Genomic DNA, 17,887 nt, shown 5'->3' with positions numbered 1-17,887 from the left:
TTTTGGAGGGGAAATGTCATGTTGGCATACATATCAGCAAATCAAGAACTAGCTGGATTACACACACACTCCAAATGCCAAATGTTTGCTGTACTAAACATTGTAGAATGCACAACATTGGCATGTATATACAATTCTGTTAAAAAAAAAGGCCTTTTGGATAGTTTAAAACTGTTGGTCTTTGCTCTTTAGGTGTTTTTTACTTTAGGCATTGGTTCGATATATAGACCAAACCAGCTTTACGTCATAGTTTCCTTCCAATTGGATAATGCTGTTAGTGGTGGTGGTGGTGGTGGCTCGGAGATGTTCTGGGGATGCTTTGCTGCCTCTGGCACTGAAAACCTGCAGTGTGTGGAGGCCAAGATGGATTCAATCAAGTATCTGGAAATCCATGGAGAAAACACCGTGCCTTCTGTGAGGACGCTGAAGTTTGGGTCTCATTGGACTTTCCAACAGGACAATGACCCAAGCATACCTCAAAGGCTTTGTTTCAGAAGAAATCTTGGAAGATTTTGGAGTGGCCGTTGCAGTCGCCTGACTTTAACCCCATAGGAAATCTGGTGGAATTTGAAGGCGGTTGCAGCCAAGAATATTAGTGACCTGGGCGACACTGTCCATGAGGAATGGGCTAAGATTTCTCAGGAACGCTGCCAGAAGCTGGTGTCTGGCTGTGCAGGTCGTTTGAAGCAGGTCATAACGCTTGTTTTGACTGCAGTTGTCTTTAAAAGTGGCATTTTCTGTTGAATTTGAAGAAAGCACTTGTTAGATTAGTTGTGGTGAGATATTTAAATTGCTCTTGTTTGATTGGTTCATTACAAATAGCTGAGAGTTTGTACGTTTGGTTAAAAAGCCTAATTTGCTGTGGGAGTTGAATCCTTTTGACTGCAGCTGTATTTCCTAAATATTCCTATTCTGACAGTATAGACGCTCCTCACATCACCGTTGTTGATACTTAGGAACCTGGTGCTTAAACGTTCCTCTCTGGGTTTATCTCTACAGCAGGTCTACCACTAGGAGCTGAAAAAAATGTCCCAAAGTTTCACCAATTGGTATTCACTGGCATACGTGTAAAGGATTGCATGGACACACAGGCTTTTACTGTGTGCCTTACTCCTCGGATGGGGTATATCTGTACTTCTGAAGGTACCTAGAGGTCCCTACCCTAATGTTAAACATTGTCCCTTGCCCAGCTGCCTGTTAATTAGCCATGGCTGCAGCGCAGGGACCCAGGCTGTTAAGCATGACCCATTGACAGTGTTCTGCCTTGGGCAAAACAGACCTCTTTTGGCCCTCACTCCCTCGGTCATCCTTGCAGCTCAGCTGGAAGCACCAACCTGTCAGCCAGGGTCCACTGCGGAATAAATTAACCCAAATATCATCCAGAGAGAGGGAGAGAGAGGGGGCAGTTAAATGGGGCAGTAATGTAATGATGCTTATTTGTTGACACGCAAGTCTAGTATAGTCTATTACTGTCTTTTTACTGTTCTATTTAAATGGAATTACACAATGTGCATGTATTTGAATTTCTGTATATTTAAGTCAACTAGAGGTGACACTATAAAGAATATACAGCCTAGGGGCTACTCCAGGTGGGCTGAGGGCCATGAAGACATCTGATCTACAAATAAAGGGGAAATTAACTTTTGTAATGCAGTAATCATTTATATGTAGTTCTATTCTAAGACCTGCTTTGGCCCATCAATGCTTTATTAAGTTAAATCATTTCTGCTGCTGGTGGATTCATGAGACTGCTGTGGGCTGGAACCCAATATGTGGTGTTCTGACTAGCTCTGAAGATACATTGATATGGCCAAACATAACCAGACACACCATTGTTGTCGCCATTAAAAATGTCATGACCAATTGGAGCCTAAGGTCACAATATCCAATACAATAGTTTGAAAGGTTCAAAGCGACCCCAGCATTGGGCTGTGGAGCAGTGGAACTGCATTCCCAATAAGTGATGGCGCTCCATCCAACCAACCCAGCATGGCTTCATGACCTCACTAATGCTTGTGTGGCTGAATGCAATCAAATCATCACAGCAGCAGTGTTCCAACATCTAGTGTAAAGCCTTCCCAGAAGACTAGAAACTGTTACTGCAGCAAAGCGGGGGCAATCTGTAGTAATACCCTCGAATCTGAAAGAAGTGTTGGTATAGGCACGTGTCTACAAACTTTTGGATGTCTGCTGTGATCTTCATCTAAAGTGGTCAGTTCTTGAATGTGATGAGGTGTTAAAAGCAGAAAAAAATGGGCAAGCATAAGAATATGAGACACTTTGACCAGGGCCAAACTTTGATTGCTAGACAACTGCAGGGTCAAAACACCAGGCAGGTCTTGTGAGGTATTCCTGATATGCAGTGGTCAGTACCTACCAGAAGTGATCCAAGGAGGGACATCCAGTGAACCAGCGACAGGGTCATGAACACCTTAGGCTCATTGATGTGATCCATGGAACGTCTTGGTGCCAGATACCACAGGAGGCCTTCAGAGGTCTTGTGAAGTCCATGTCTCAAATGGTCAGAGCAGCACAAGAGACACCCAGTCAATACTAGGCAGGTGGTAGTAATGTTATGGCTGCCTTTCTTTACCTGTGTGCACGCTTACATATTTCTATACATGTTAGTTTTGGCCTGCAGGGAAGTTCTCTTGTCAGTTTGTGTGTCGGTGTCTGTAGAACAGTCAGTTGGCCTGAGCTTGCTCCCTGTGCCCTTCAGCTCTAGTTAGAGTCCACTGGACGTTACAGTACATGCATTTTCCACACTACCTACACAGCCTGACATCTTCCCCACCTTTCTATACAGTGGCAGGGCTATTTATAGTTCAAGGCCTCTGCCAGAACATGTCTATATAATAAGTCTTATTTACCACCCTGTTATTTGACCTCAGAAAAAAACACACTGGATTTGCTTTAACGTAGAGCTCTGGAAAATAAACACAATGGTTAGATCTGCCTTCATTGGCTGCTTGTAGTGTCCTCTCAGTGCAATGTGCTGTCAGCAAGCTGAGGAGCTTCTAGCCGGGTAGCTTTTAGCCTTGCCCCTACACTCTCCCCTGGGTTTGGCTTTCTCAAGTCTTACTGGTAAAAATTAGTCAGTGCTTCCCCTCTGATTGTGTGTGTTGACCTCCAGTTTGGTTCAGCTGAGGTAGTCCAGTTTGTTTTCGAGGAAGCTGCACTAGCTGAGAAAAGCCACTCGGCTAGTGTTAACTTTTAGCCTAGCACTGACCCCCGTTTGCCGGTTAAGCTCTACTTCTGCGGACACAAGGCCTGCTTTCTGTGGCAACCTGTATTCCAGAGTGTGGAGGCGATGTGCTGCTCTCCAGTATCAACAACAGTATAATCTCCCGTCAGCGTCTTGCCCAAGAACTTTCTCTGTTCATTAGCCTAGAAATTTCTCTGTAATATTAGGCGAGAGTCTGATGTAACAGTTTGGGGGTTTTGGAATTGGCCCAGTTTAAGGTGGAATGGAAAATCCCAGTAAGAATCTACAGAATAGCTCCAGTCTCGAGACTTTTATGTCAGAAACTTTGTTCTTGGGTTATGTGACGGGGTGGTTAAATTATCAGAGGCAATACGAAACGTTTCTGCGCTGTTTTAGCATAAAAAGGGAGCTTAAATAAAAATGTGTGGGACTGGGATGACTGGGATACTCAGGTATTGCTGTGTTTTCTGCAGTGTTGTCGTGTGGGAAGCAGGTTAAATGAACCAATCCAACCAAAGACCAACCACGGCGAATCCCAGTATAAGGACAGCATGGCGCTCTAAGTCTCCAAGTGTATTGCAGATGATATGCTTGGTAAGGTTACCATACACCGTAAGCTAGGTCAAGCAGGTCACGATGGGACGGTAGCGTTTGGGTTCTTCAGTAATGGAAGGTGCCTAGTGCCTGAGGTTCATCCAGACATTGAAATGTGTGTAAAGAAGAAAGAGAGAGAAAGAGAGAGAGAGACTGAGGGTATAGTGCACTGACAGTGTGTCCTAATCTGACTCTGCCTTTGGGTCTCTGTCTCTTATTAGTCCCTTTCTTTGTGTGTCTGTGAGTGTGTGTGTGTGTGTACATGTGCATCATAAGATACTCAACTCAGGCCCTCTAGAATTGACTGCTTTTTCTGAATGTGTGACTAAATGGAAGCACGACTGGATGTGTGATTGGGTGAGTAAAAATCAGCATCAGATATCCTTATATTCAGTGTTCAGTTGTGGGTAAGTAATTATGGGCCTGTACCAAGACGTATATCTGTCAGAGTGCATCATAGCAGAGAACTGCAGGGGGGTGAAATTCTGTCCCCAACATCTCAAATATCCCTGTGTTCCCCAGCACCATCCTCCCCATCCCCACATGCTTTCGCACCATACAGTGGCATGCAAAAATGTGGATACCCTGGCCAAAGGTGTTCTGTCCTCAAATAATATTAATAAAAGAACTGGGCCTGAAGCATAAGTTTGGGCACCTTGGGCACAGGCAGTACTTGGGCAAGTACACTCATTGATAAATAGGCCTAATCCTCAGCCTTTCGCAGCATTGCACATTTCTGTGGTGCTAGTCACAAGTGTACCCTTCTAATCTGCAAGCTAGTAAAAATGAAGGCTCTGAGGGCAAGGCTTGAGTCCTTTACCAGGCAGGGTCACATGAAATGCTACAGGAAACCTAATGGAGGTCATTTTATACCACAGAACCTTTTTCAAATTAAAAGCAGATATTTTATTCCCAGACTTCCCACTGTTGAAATGCTATTGACCGTTCTATGCGGCCAATGGTGGTCCGGCTTGTTTAACAAAGTGAGCAAATTCAGTGTTTAATGATGGATGCCCTTTTCTATCCCCAGTGCAAAGCGAGGAGGCTGGAGGAGGCTGAAGAAGGGGGCTAAAATGCACTTTCTGTGTGCCCTGTTAAGCGTGTGTTGTGTCCTCCTTCTGTCTTGCATGTGAATAGAAAAGGGAAATTATTGTCTTACACTTCAATTACCAGCCTGCTCTGGCCTACTTTCTCTCCTCACACATGGGGCTTGATGTTCCGAGCTCCACAAACACACCCAGCATAAAGCCACGGAGCAGAACAAACACTTCTGTTTCCTTTGGAATAGAAAGAAACCTCAGGTCCCGTTTATCCACCTTCTGCCCGCTTTAACGGAAGCAAACAGTTCTTACAAGCTCAGCAAACTGCCAGTGTCTGCTGTTGCTTCAGGCTGCTTAATAAAGGTGGATCAGCGATGCATGCGCAAAATGATCAAAGCCCACCCCCAACCCCCCGCCTTGTGTGCCTCTCTCAGTCCCATCCACAGTGGTGGCCTTTGTCTGGGACAGTTGCTGGGCTTCTCCGTTGTGTGCCGATCACGTTACGACCGTGCCGTGGGGAAGCCAGCAGGTAGATCTGGAACAGGCATATTGTTGGGTGAAACCGGAGCCAGTGGGTCAGCCCATGTTTAGAGAGGCAGTTAATGGGGTTCTCACCCCCACCCAGAGCCGTAACCCACTAGAGAGGCAACTTGGAGCAAGGAGGCTACGGCACTGGGCACTTGCCCCAGGCCGCGGGATAAAGCGGGACATTGTGCAGGAGAAAGGAGACTTTTTCGTTCCTGCCAACCTGTGCGACATTCTCCAGTGCGCCTGGACCAGCAGACCTGAAAAAGCTTCGTATCATGATGATATGATGGTCTGGCCAAAATCAGATTTGTACAGTTCTCCCCTCAGTCTAAATGTAGGGGCTCAGTTAAGACATCGCTTTAAGCTAAAGGTGCTTCAGGTGCTTAACATGGTGATAACATAGGAGACCCACTTTTGGTTCCGTAAGGAACCATGTTTGTAATAGAGAACCTTTAAATTGATGAACTTTTGCATCTCGTCTCTACATGTACAGAATTAAGGGGGCTGTGAGATGTTTGGTGTTACTTTGGAACAGGATGTGGTTGAGGTGAGAGGGGGCCTTCACGTCAACTGGTGCTTGTTGTCCTCGCTGTATTTATCTCTGAGTATGTCTGGTACTGCAGTGTGGAAGAGTGAGAACAGTGTTAGATCATGTACATGCGAAGCCAGCCAGCGCTTCTTTTCGACCTGTTGCTGATGCAACATCGGGTCCCCAGCTCTATCACACCAGCTAACAGACGCCTATCCGGACAGAGCATGGCCAATTGTGCCCCTTTTGGATTCTGGCTGCTGCTGGCAAAGCTGGCAAGATTCTAAACATTCTGTTGTAACTTCATCAGTCCACTGGAATTGTTTCCTGAAATGCATCAGGCTTGTTTAGATGTTCCTTTGAAAACTTCTGTTGCTAAATCTTATGGCGAGGAGACCTCGTTGATTCCATCAATCTTACGAGTAAACGTTTTCTTGCTCCCACAGACCTCAACTTGACCTCCACTATTCTTGTAAACTTTAAAATTATGTTTTTACAGTTAAGGTTTTTGGTCACTTTGGCTTGACCAGTGAGGAAATGGTTGGGTATAGGCCACTGGACCAAGTAGCCAATAAATCTGATTCTGATGTCCCAATACTTTAGTCCATATAGTGTAGCTTGTGGCAAGTATGTGATGATTTAGACATGCATTTTTTTTAGGTTTGTTGGCAAATATCCACTAATTAGCTACATTAAATTAACAACATTGATCATTGAGGCAAGGAAAGTTTAGATCTTTGCCTTTTGCTCAAAAACAGAGACTTTTCTTCTTAAGGGTAAGAGCAGGAATATGCAGCATCACCAGAAGCATATGCAAAGTATCAAGAGAAGAGCTGGCAAGGTTTAATATATGCGAATATATGTGCACCCGTCTTTCCTCTAGGCTTCTTACTGAGGATGTTTTACTTTCAAATTGACGTTCCTCTGATATATTTCCCCCTCCTGAAACACTACATAAGCTGCTATGTACAAAAAAAGACAGCAGATAATTATTCTCCTGCCCTGGCAGTATCATCTTAATAAGGTGTCACTTCTTGTTTCCACGTTTATTTTGGTGCCGTCACGCCTGTGTGCCGGTGTTGTCTCAAAACCGTTTCAGGCGAGTTAGAAAGTGAAAGCTGCTGAGATTCTGTGCTTGATTCTGTGAGGACCGGTTCGCACATCTCTTCCTTTTGGCAGCTCTCGTATTTCTCTCGGGTTGCGTCTCCTGACTAATTTAAGGTGACTCTGAGCACGCATTTGCAAGTTCTGTCTGCTGAGCGAAGTCAGCGGTGGAACCGGCTCCGTCATCTTCAATGCCACTTTGTTCTTCGTCTGCCTTGATTCTCCTGACCCCACTGGGCCGAGCAGATAGCATGTTTACTGGCGGACAGAGACCGGGAAGGAGGAGTGCAGACGTGAGTGGGAGGGAGCGGGGATAACAAAGCCCCTTTGTGGCGAGGTGGCCATTTTGAGTGCTTTTGGCCTGTAGGGTGTCATTTTCCAAAAAAGACAGGATGATCGTGCACCAGGGATCATCTCCAGACATCAGAGAGGGCTGTAACAGAAAGGCACGGCCTGCTAGGACTGGCTTGAATCATTTGGAAACTTAACGTTGGTTTTGTTTTCATCTACATATTAATAACTTAGTAATTATGAGTTATTTTTTTATCCACAGCAATTGTAACAACAGTCCTGCAGCTCGTTTCATTGGTGCAGGCCTTGACCACCATTTACCATCCAGCAGCTAGTTTATCTAATCAGGTGAAAATCAGGGGAACAAATCTATACAGTGACTGTACAGCACTGTAGATGATGTAGCTGACTCAGGTCTTCAGTCTTTTCAGAGGAACTATGAAATCCTGTTGTCTGAATTGAGCAGAGTGGACCGATCATGGCCGTTCCTCAAGTCGTGGTCTGGAGCGGAAGGCTTGGTTGCTCACTTCCTCCTCAGCCAGAAAGCACAGTCATATGACCAAAGCCCCTTGAAACTGAGGCTGATCTGCTCGTACATCAACGTGTGAAAACACTGATTCATTCTTGGCGTTCATTTATTTAACCCGATTCCTCCTAAAAGGAGCCAATTATAGCGTCGCGTCCCTCTAGCGCTGGGAATGATTCATGTGGCTGACGCAGTTCTCGCTAAGCGCTCGCTGGCTTCTTCACGTTTGTTACATAAGCTACAGCTTTTGCTTCAGTCCAAAGCACAGCGATGGAAATCCAACCTGATCAGCGGTGCATCAGAACCTGTTCTCTGCTTGGTTTTTCATACCCACGCCTCCCACCGCATCCTGGGGCAGCGCTATAAATGTGTCCTCCTGTACTCAGACATTGAGAATACTTGAGTTGAGTGAGTTGAGGATTATACGAGAGCAGTCTTTTCTCTTGAAGCTGCTCTGGTTTCATTTGTGGGATTGTAAATTAAGATCTTCACAAATGAGTCAGTGTGAAGTGCTCTGCTGACTTTGTGAGATGTTCCTCTCTCTCCACAAACTGCATCATTACTGTGAATTTTGTGGATCATCATATACACAGAATGTCTACGGGGGACCACAGGAGTGTAGGAACGTTGGAATTTTAGTCCATGCTAATGGAGTGATGTGTGGGAAAATCAGTGCAGAGTTTTAGTGGTGCACGAGTGCTGCCTCCTACTGATGCTCCAGGTCATTACCGCTCTAATGACTTATTACAGTCATAATGGCTCCTCTGGAGAACTTCATGCATGGTTGTAAGTTGGGGATTGCTAATGTTTACTGTTGTCTTTTCTCATGCCTTGGTTACAGGGCTGGAGTCCTGTGTGCATACGCAGCCAATCAACACCTGAGTTCTCAGCTGAAGACCATGAGGAGGCTGGTGAACAGTAACCTGAGGGATTTACACACCTTCGCCAATGATACGCCCACGGTAAACGCTCAGCGCTTTAACTTTCAGCACACAACCTTGATTAGCTATGATTTGATGGATACACTTTATGTCCAAAAGTATCCTAAGACACCTATTCTAATGCGTGAACGGAACCAATGGTATTCAGTGGCATTTACAATAAATTGCAATGGTCTGGAGAAGCCCAGGGCTAAGCATCAGCCTAAAGCGTACAAAGCCCTCCTGTTTGGGGTTGTAGAGCTGTAGAACTGCGTTCTCTGGAGTGATGGAGCTCCTTCCAATATCTTTGGGATGAGTTGGAGTTTCCAGAACTGATCATCCCACCTTAGAACTTCATGTTAAACCCTACATCTAGTGTGACAAACTCCCTATTAATAACTTTAAATTAATCATTTCAGAAGAAACACTATATTAGTGAACTTTTGGACATATAGTCTACACCGATTAGCCATAACATTAGTACCATTAGTGACGGATGAAGGGAAAAACATCATCTTGATTATCTTCATCTACAGTGACATCTGTCAAGAAGTGGGATATATTAGACAGCGAGTGAACAGTCAGCTCTTGAGGGTGGAAAAATGGTTGAGTGTAAGAATCTGAGGCCCAAAACTGTGATCGCAAGACCAGTGGAGGGTCAGAACCTCTCCAAAATGTCAAACAGGTCTTCAGGGGGGATGTTCCTAGTTACTATGATCAGTACCAACCAAAAGTGGTTCAAGAAAAGACCATCGGTGAAGTCTCTTTGATGTGATCCATGGAGGCTCCACCTCACAACTTCCAGGACTTACAGTATCTGCTACTAACCTAACGTCTTGGTGCCAGATACCACAGGACGTCCTTAGGGATCTTGTGGAGTCCATGCCTTGATTGGTCAGATCTGTTCTGGCGCCACAAGGGGGATCTACTTAGTATTAGACAGGTGGTATTAATGTTATGGCTGATTGGTGTATCTTGACCTTCTTGTTATCATCTTCTCACAGCAAATCGACTATCTAATAGCTCAGTATGGAACGGCCAAGGAACAAGTGCTCTGTGACCTAGACAGTAAGTATGTTGTGTTTTTATTTTATTTTTATTTTTTACAGTTTCCTACAAACCGTGACCAGAAGAATTAAGAGTATCTGTGGTTTCTTTAGCTTCTTGTGACTTCTTGTATGTGTGACTGTGTGTAGATGTAGGTGTGTTGTTGGGTGGAAAGATACACGACGAGCTCGGGAAAGAGGTACGGCCTGCCCTGGACGCCGTGCTGAACATGGCTGGAGGTATGGAGGTTTCTCTCACCCTCGTTTAATTTTAACCCTTAGATGGCTTATAAGGTTATTATTACCATTTTAATTATTAGCTTTCACATGTTTATTCAGATTCTTTATCTGCAGGTTCAGGTCTGCACTTCTGTATATATTAACATTTATTGTGTAATAATTCCAGTGTCAATCTGCAAGAAAACTAACAATGTAAAGGATGGGTTTTCTACAGCTATTTTACAGCTACATACAAACAAATACGTGGTGTCAGATAAAACCCATACTTTTGACTGAGTTTCTGTTTTGTTCTTGTTGTTACAGTGAGCTACACGTTATATCATTATATTGTATTATTGTGTTCTATAATATTAAATAATTAAATGACACTTTTAATTGAAATGAAAATTTAAATGGTTAATATACTGATTTATGTCCGGTAAACACTACATAGTTTAGGTGTTTTCTGGGGTCTCTTACTGTTTATGAAGATTGCAGACAGAAGCCCCAGGTCATTGGTAAATCAGCATTCACTCGTGCTGGCTCAGTCACTGTGTGTGATATGCTGAAAGATGCGACCCAAGAGCCAAGTGATCAGTGATTCCTTGCCAAATATCTATTCATTTTTAATTAACTTTTTTGTAAAAAAAAATTTGTCTAACAGTGAGCTATAAGTTATATAATTATAATATAATATCTTATAAGTTCATATAATGAAAGGACTTTTTTTTTCATGTGTCGTTTACACCTCAGTTCATACTGTAGTCCATACCTGAAAAATAATCTGCAAAAAATAGCTTTTTTTTGTTTTGTTTTGTCAAGTCACAAAAATCAACACATTTGCATATCAGTCTTAAAGCCACAGTAACCAAAATAGCCTGGTTGGTTCTAAGGAATTAATAAATATTGGAAATTGGTCTTTTAAAATGAATTATGTCTTTTTTTGTGTACCAAAGAGAACACCGTTGTCTTCCTGATAATAAAATGGAAATGTTGGACATGGGTCCTTCACCACAATTTATGTTCCAGTGACGTCTGAAGGGTTAAATTTATCTCTTTTTTTTTTAATCGCAGTCCTACAATAAAATACTGTGGATGATAAATAATGATAAAGCCAAAAGATTTTTTTTCTCGTTAGTTCACCTGTGTCTTAAAATTCTCTCTTGTCTTTGGCCAATTAGTCAAAGTGGAGAAAGCCATGAAAGGTAACCATTGCTAAACCCTGAGTGGTTCTCCCTATGTTCCTCATCCCAGTGAACATGCTTGGTTCCTTTCTTTTTTCCCCTCAGCCTGACTCTTATCTTCCCTGAGTAATACCTTTACCCAGTGGAACCCGCCCATGTCCTTTCCTCAAGATGTTTATTGAGTTGTGTGCTTGTGGAAAAGCCAACCCCGAATGCTAACACTGCTAATTATGAATGAAAGCTAGTAGGAACCAGTAGCATTACCTATTATAACCTGGTTAGCGTTATACTGGTCAGGTCACACTACTGGTCCGCCCTAGTAATAATACAGTGTTAGCAGTGTTAGCCTTTTGAGTAAAGTATACTTGAAATCAATCTGTGCGGTCCAATAGCATCACCCCTGATCTCCCACGTTGCTGCATGTTGATGATTTTTAATGTTTTTAATTAATTTAAGAAAGAAACAATAGAAGGTTCAGTTTAAGTAGCTGTACGTGTATCACCCTCACAGTGATGCGGGACACCAAGGAGGCTCTGGAGAACGTGAGTGTGACGTTGGAGACTCTACAGGAGGGCACAGGGAAGCTGCAGTTTAACTTGAGCGTGGTGCGAGCAGGCCTCAGCAGCGCTCTCAACGACCCAGCCTGTGCAGATGCCCCCTCAGTCACAGCGGACATCTGCCAAAATATCCGCAGCTCCCTCGCCCAGCTCGAGATTAGCGCCAACTACTCCAGGGTACGACTCACCTTCTCTCTCCTCCCTCTCTTTGTAAGAGGACTACTCTATACCTGAATGCCCAGTCTGTTTAAATGGAAAAAAGAGGATGTTCGTGTGTAAACATGCAGAACTGATGAGATCTGGAGATTCAACAGTAAAAACTCTCTCACTGTTGAGAGAAATGATGACGCCTAAAACCTCTGCGGTTTTGAACCTCAGAGGTTTTAGGCCTCATCATGTCTCTCAGCAGTGAGAGAGTTTTACTGTAGAAGCTCCAGATCTCATCAGAACAGATGCAGGTGAACATAAATCCAGTAAAAAGGAGAAACAAGAGCTTCTCATTCTGAAGAAAGAAAGTAGTTGAGATCTTCTGAGCTAGTCTGAAGAACAGAGCTCGGTTCCTCCAGGTTTCTCCTAGATGCCCTGACTCTTTCCATTCACGAGCTCCATAAAAATATCCAATAATATAAGAGAGTATGATATTTTTCTCTTTCAGCTTTCCAACGTGACTGACCAGCTGACCAAAGTCAATGAAGTCCTGAAGACTGACCTCAGCCTTAGTGTTCAGAAGGTAAATTCACTAAATCAGTTTGTTACTTTAGGTGATGTATAGTACTGGAGTACTATGGTCACCTTTTTGACTTGTTTAGTAGTGTCTAACTACTAACTTAGAGATATATTTGAATTTTTAGCCTATTCAGAGGTTATCCTTGGGTAAATAGCAGAGCACTCGGATAAGAGCATCTGCTGAATGCCTTAAATGTAAATGTATATTGTTGTGGTTACCTTATTTTTCAAGTTCTGACGTGATGTAAATCTGGCAGCAGTTTTTTCTTTTTGCATTGTATCAGAATTCCATGAGGAACGGACCAATAAAAATGCTCCAAAATGAGTTTGAGATACAAGGTTTTTACCTAACAGTGAAGATATCTAGGTCATGCCTTTTTTTCGGTCAGGTTCTTTCACTCACACTTTCTCTAAATATTTCTGCAGGGGCTTTTGGCTTTTAATGATACCCCAACTATGGTCACAGACCAGACCAGGAATGAAGCTGACGGTGAGGCCCATGAGCAGAACCCCACCCCCCACCCCCGTTCCTCCACATAATGATGTTGTACTGTATGTAACCCCTGTCAGGTAATATAGAAAACTCTCCTCTGCCTGTTTTTAGGAGTCCGAGACTTGTTGGATGGCATTGGCAACAACATCACCAGTTTTTCCAAGCTGTTCCCAGTCCAGAGCTCCTTGAACAACTTCACTGTTTTGATCTCTCACACACACTCGCATATTGAGGACATCTACCCCGAGATCGACCAGGTGGACTTCTACAGGTATCGGAGCTACAGTGGATTTTAAACCTAAGACCTAAATGGTGCAAAGCCATGAAGTCTGTGAAAGTACACTATGTCCAAATGTTTGTGGACATCCTTTCTAAAGATGCATTCAGATACTTTAAGTTGCAGAAATTGCTGACACAGATGTGCAAATGCGCACACACAGCTTCTAGTCCTTGTATAGGTGATGGGGAGTTTTCAATGCTGAGTCCGGCAAGGCCAGTGGTCGCTGCATTTGACGCCGTTATTAACAAAGATGTGCAAATGCACACGCACACAGGTTGTGTAGGCCCTGTATACATGTACTGCCAATAGAATAGGACTCTCTGGAGCAGATTATGATGAACTATTGGCACCATGCCTAATGGGGTTAAACCCCTGCCCCCCAATAGAGCCCCATCCGATTCTTTTGGGATGAGTTGAGGAGTTGGGAATGATGTGGTGCAATCAGGTCCTCACAGCAATGCTACAAAATCTTGAAGAAGGCCTTCTTCCCTGCACAGTAGATACAGTTACTCCACCAAAAGCTGGTTTGATACCCTTGATTTGATCATAGAAGCAGTGAATGAGCAGGTGTCCCAATCCTTTTGTCCATATAGTGTATCTCAAATAAGACGGTAGGTGTTCATTGGGTTATCAGTGTAAAACGTGCAAGTTTGTGTCTGTTGAAGCTGAATTGCTCTCCTTCTACCCTTCTCTGTAATGTAACATCTGCAGATGGATCTGTTGCATTGCTCTCTGCTGCATGGTGGTGCTCATCCTAGCCTTCAATTTCCTCGGCCTGCTGTGTGGAATCCTTGGATTTGACCGCCATGCCTCTCCAACTACCCGTGGCTGTGTGTCTAACACTGGAGGGAATCTGCTCATGGCGTGAGTGCAGCTTTTTTTGTTTTGGTCCGAGGGTTATGAATTGTGCCTGCGATATCCGCTGTTATTTACACTCACTGCCTTTCTCCTGTGTCTCTCAGCGGGGTGGGCTTCAGCTTTCTGTTCTCCTGGGTGCTCATGGGAGTGGTCACAGCCACGTTTTTGGTGGGGGGTAATCTGGAGAAGCTGGTGTGTGAGCCTTTCAACTCCAGACAGCTGTTCAAGGCAAGACTGCACTAAACCCACATGTATTCTGTTACAGTGTTTCCTTAGTGTGCTGCTCAAATCAGCATGAGGATGCTGACGCTCCTGACCGTAACACTGGCAGTCAATAAGAACTGAACAGATGTGCATACAGTATGCTATGAGCTGATGTTTGGCAGATGTATATGAACTGTACCTTCATTTTTGGGTGGATAAGACGGTGCAAGACCAAGTGCCACACCAATCAATGATGGAGTGAAGAAGTTCGTGTCTTTAAGGATTTTCTCAGGTGTCACTGGAAATGTCCTAAACTTCTGAGCTGTTGTTTAGGTGCTGGACACTCCACACCTGGTGAACCCTGCATGGAGGAACTTCATCCCTGGCTACCTGTATAATGATCCTGAAATGGACCTCACAGTGGAAAACCTCTACAGGTGAATGCACGTTTAGATGAAACACTGCTGATCTCTGATTGCATACGGACAGCATGGCTCAGTTACAGTGATATTTGCTTAAGTTAGAGGGACCCCATGCAGTCCAGCAGAGGGCAGCAAAGAGCAAAAAATGGGCAGCAGGCAAGGATTTGACTAAGAAAAACAGATCCAGTGATAGAACTGTGGACGCTAACGTAGAAGTTAATCAGACATTAAATTTTGTCCTTTCAACCCTCACACCCTCCGTTCTCTCCTTCTCTTCCAGTAACTGCAAGGAGAATAGAGGGATTTATTCTGCCCTTCACCTGGATAAGGTGTTCAACGTCTCAACCTTGCTGAACACCAGTGTGGTGAGTAGATTAATGGATTAGATTGTGCTACATCTTACACAGTATTAATTTAATTACATTAGAGCACTCTGAAAGTGCTTTATCAGTGGAAGTGGTGCTCAAAGTTTTCCTTCATTAATCATTATTAAATAAACAAATTATAAAAGAAACCATTATTGACACAGATGTGCAAATGCACGTACACACACACACAGTTTGTCTAGTCCATGTAGAGAAGTACTGCCAATTGAATAGGACTCTCTGGAGCAGATACACACAAACCTATTGGCACCATGCTGCCTAATGCCAGGTCAGAGGGGTATAAAGACCCCCAGCATTGAGCTGTGAAGCAGTGGAAGCAGTGTGTTCTCTGGAATGATGGTTGGTGCTCCATCCAGTACTTTTCGGATGAGTTGGGGATGATGAGGTGGGGTGGTGATCATCCAACATCCTGACCTCACTCTTGTTGCTAATTACAATCAAATCTTCACAGGAGTGCTCTGAAATCTAGCAGAAAGCCTTCTTCCCTGGACAGCTGAGAGAGTTCCTCCAACAAAATCAGGATAAACTCGTTTTAATACCCTTGGAAGAAACAATAAATGAGCAGGTGTCCCAATACTTTTTTTTTTTTTTTTAATAATCACACACAGAACAGCCCGTTCATGTAAATCAGCAGCTATATGAAGAAATATGACAGGAGGCAAATTACCAGCAGCCGTGTTTATTGTACTTGCTTTTGTCGGAAATTGTGGATAATCCAATTTCACTGCTCGTAAGCCTTAGATCATTAGATATGGTGCACAGTCAGCATAAGAAAACAGCACCAGCTCTGACACTGAGCAAGGCCAGAGCCACGACTGGCAGAATTAGCCTCCACTCAACCCCTCCGTGCTGTACGAATTGAACCCATGCCAGTCTTACCTAACTCCCAAGCACACGAATCCCCTTGATTTCCCTTTTCTTCATCCTGGGTGCCTGCAGCCAGCTGGCAAGCTTAGCAACTTCTTCTGCCGTTAATGGGGAGAGCTGGCCAGGGCATGCAGCATAAAGGGATGCAAATGAGTTGTTTCCTTAAGCAGGCATCGCTGAGTGCCCTTTCTAATGGCAGTCACGCCATGCTTCACACTGCTCCACTTGGCTCGGTGTTGCACTCATAATAGACCCTTAATCATGTACTCTTGGCTTGAAAAGTGCAGTTGTTGGGAACGGATATGGAGCTATAGATTTGTTTTCTTGAGCGTTTATAACTCTCATAAACCACATAATGGATACCCAGACATCTGTTTTGATAGATTCTATTGTGAAGGAGCCTCAGCTTGGCTCTGGAAACTCACAAGGGCCTTTATTTTCTCTTCTGCATCGTGTGATGCTCTTTAACCCTCTGGAGGCTTTAAGGGCATTTTCTCGATTTTTGAATCTTCTTAAATTGGCCTTTAAAGGCACTTGCATATAGGATGATATCCAGATATATCAAAATGTTCAGAGCAGTCTCAGCACAAATAGTGGAATGTCTGAATAAAACAGTATATGAACTATGAGAGGCAGAAGAAGAGTTTCTGACCACCTGTTAAGACATGACGAGAGGCAGACGATGAGTGTCCATTGGTTTTTCACACAATTTACACATTCAGACCACTTGATAATGTGTGTAGGAGGTCCTCTAGATCCAAGTTTGCAGGTATAAGAGGAGACATGTGTTAAGTCCTTGCCCCTCTAGTGTTGTGAGCATTGCTAGGGCTAGGGGAGGCAACGAACGGGTGGGTTTATTGGCAGTAATTCAAATTCAAAAAGCACAATTTAACAAACAATTAATTTTTAAAATCACTGCTTCATTATATCTTGCCGATACAGAGCAGAGTGGTACGGAACAATTCTCTGAAGCACCCCTTTCACACCCTAAAATAGCCGCTAAAGCTGTCACTATGATCAGAGGATCGCAGGTTCGAATCCCGGTCATGATGCTAGCCATCGGCAGCTGGGGCCCCTAGAGAGTACAATTGACTTTGCTCTCTCCAGGGTATGTAGATGACACCCCCCCCCCACCACCACCACCCCCTGGACAAATTCCCAAAGTAGGTCGAAATCCTCTTAGACTATTATTAGTCACAATTATTTCCGTTCTAATAATGGCATGTAGTAATTAACCAATCAGAACTCAGCTTGGGATTGAATTATTCATGTCAAATTTGCATGGTGCAGAATGTGTCGTCATTGCTTCCAGTCTGCCTGGTTTCAGTTAGCTACAGAAACACATGTAGCCGTGGAAGTATCACTGAGCAACACTACACAAAAACAGCTGTAATTTCTCATTAGGTTTGATTGAGATTTTGCTCATTTCCTGTAAAGCTCATCCAGCCAAACAACAGTAACTATGGAAGAACACGTTTGTAGGCAAAGCATGGAGGGGTCTGTTGAAAGACGAAGCAGCACTTTTACAGCAATAAGCTTATTCTGATAGACCGCTCAATGTAGACTGCTTAATGACACTGCTGTGGTCTCTTCCTCTCCTTTGTTAGTACACTAAGGACGTGTCCAAGAAGTTTGAGAGCGTGAGGATTGATCTGAGGTCCATCATCCTGCTGGACTCTGAAGGCAAAGAGAACCTCATCAGCTTCACTGAAACTGGGATTGGAGAGATCAACTTTGCTGCATATCTTGAGGAGGTACTCGCTCACATGTTCTTGCATGCCCACTAGGGCTGCTCAGTATGGACAAGCTACCATATTATGGTTATTCTGCCACACCCTGCAGAACTGTAGATCGTACCCTGCCCTGCACATTTTGACAGTGTCTACCCTTCTCCAAACACACCTGGTC

The 17,887-nt window shown here is 43.9% G+C and overlaps 1 protein-coding gene across 8 annotated transcripts in view; it reads left to right on the top strand.

The window, feature by feature from the left end:
* Positions 1-17,887, top strand: part of prom1a (prominin 1a) — a 79,773-nt gene that overhangs the window by 47,697 nt on the left and 14,189 nt on the right. For all 8 annotated transcript variants that reach the window (XM_072664188.1, XM_072664187.1, XM_072664185.1 and 5 more), the window contains 12 exons: positions 8,659-8,779; positions 9,742-9,805; positions 9,934-10,023; positions 11,697-11,920; positions 12,399-12,473; positions 12,896-12,959; positions 13,074-13,233; positions 13,954-14,106; positions 14,205-14,328; positions 14,638-14,741; positions 15,007-15,091; positions 17,587-17,733. In XM_072664188.1, the coding sequence (XP_072520289.1) occupies positions 8,659-8,779; positions 9,742-9,805; positions 9,934-10,023; positions 11,697-11,920; positions 12,399-12,473; positions 12,896-12,959; positions 13,074-13,233; positions 13,954-14,106; positions 14,205-14,328; positions 14,638-14,741; positions 15,007-15,091; positions 17,587-17,733 (1,411 nt within the window). The remainder of the gene's footprint in view (positions 1-8,658; positions 8,780-9,741; positions 9,806-9,933; positions 10,024-11,696; positions 11,921-12,398; positions 12,474-12,895; positions 12,960-13,073; positions 13,234-13,953; positions 14,107-14,204; positions 14,329-14,637; positions 14,742-15,006; positions 15,092-17,586; positions 17,734-17,887) is intronic.

Source organism: Salminus brasiliensis, chromosome 19 (assembly GCF_030463535.1).
Source record: "Salminus brasiliensis chromosome 19, fSalBra1.hap2, whole genome shotgun sequence".
NCBI lineage: Eukaryota > Metazoa > Chordata > Actinopteri > Characiformes > Bryconidae > Salminus > Salminus brasiliensis.
Note: the sequence above shows the minus strand (reverse complement) of the source record. Positions and strands in the feature narration are given on the sequence as shown.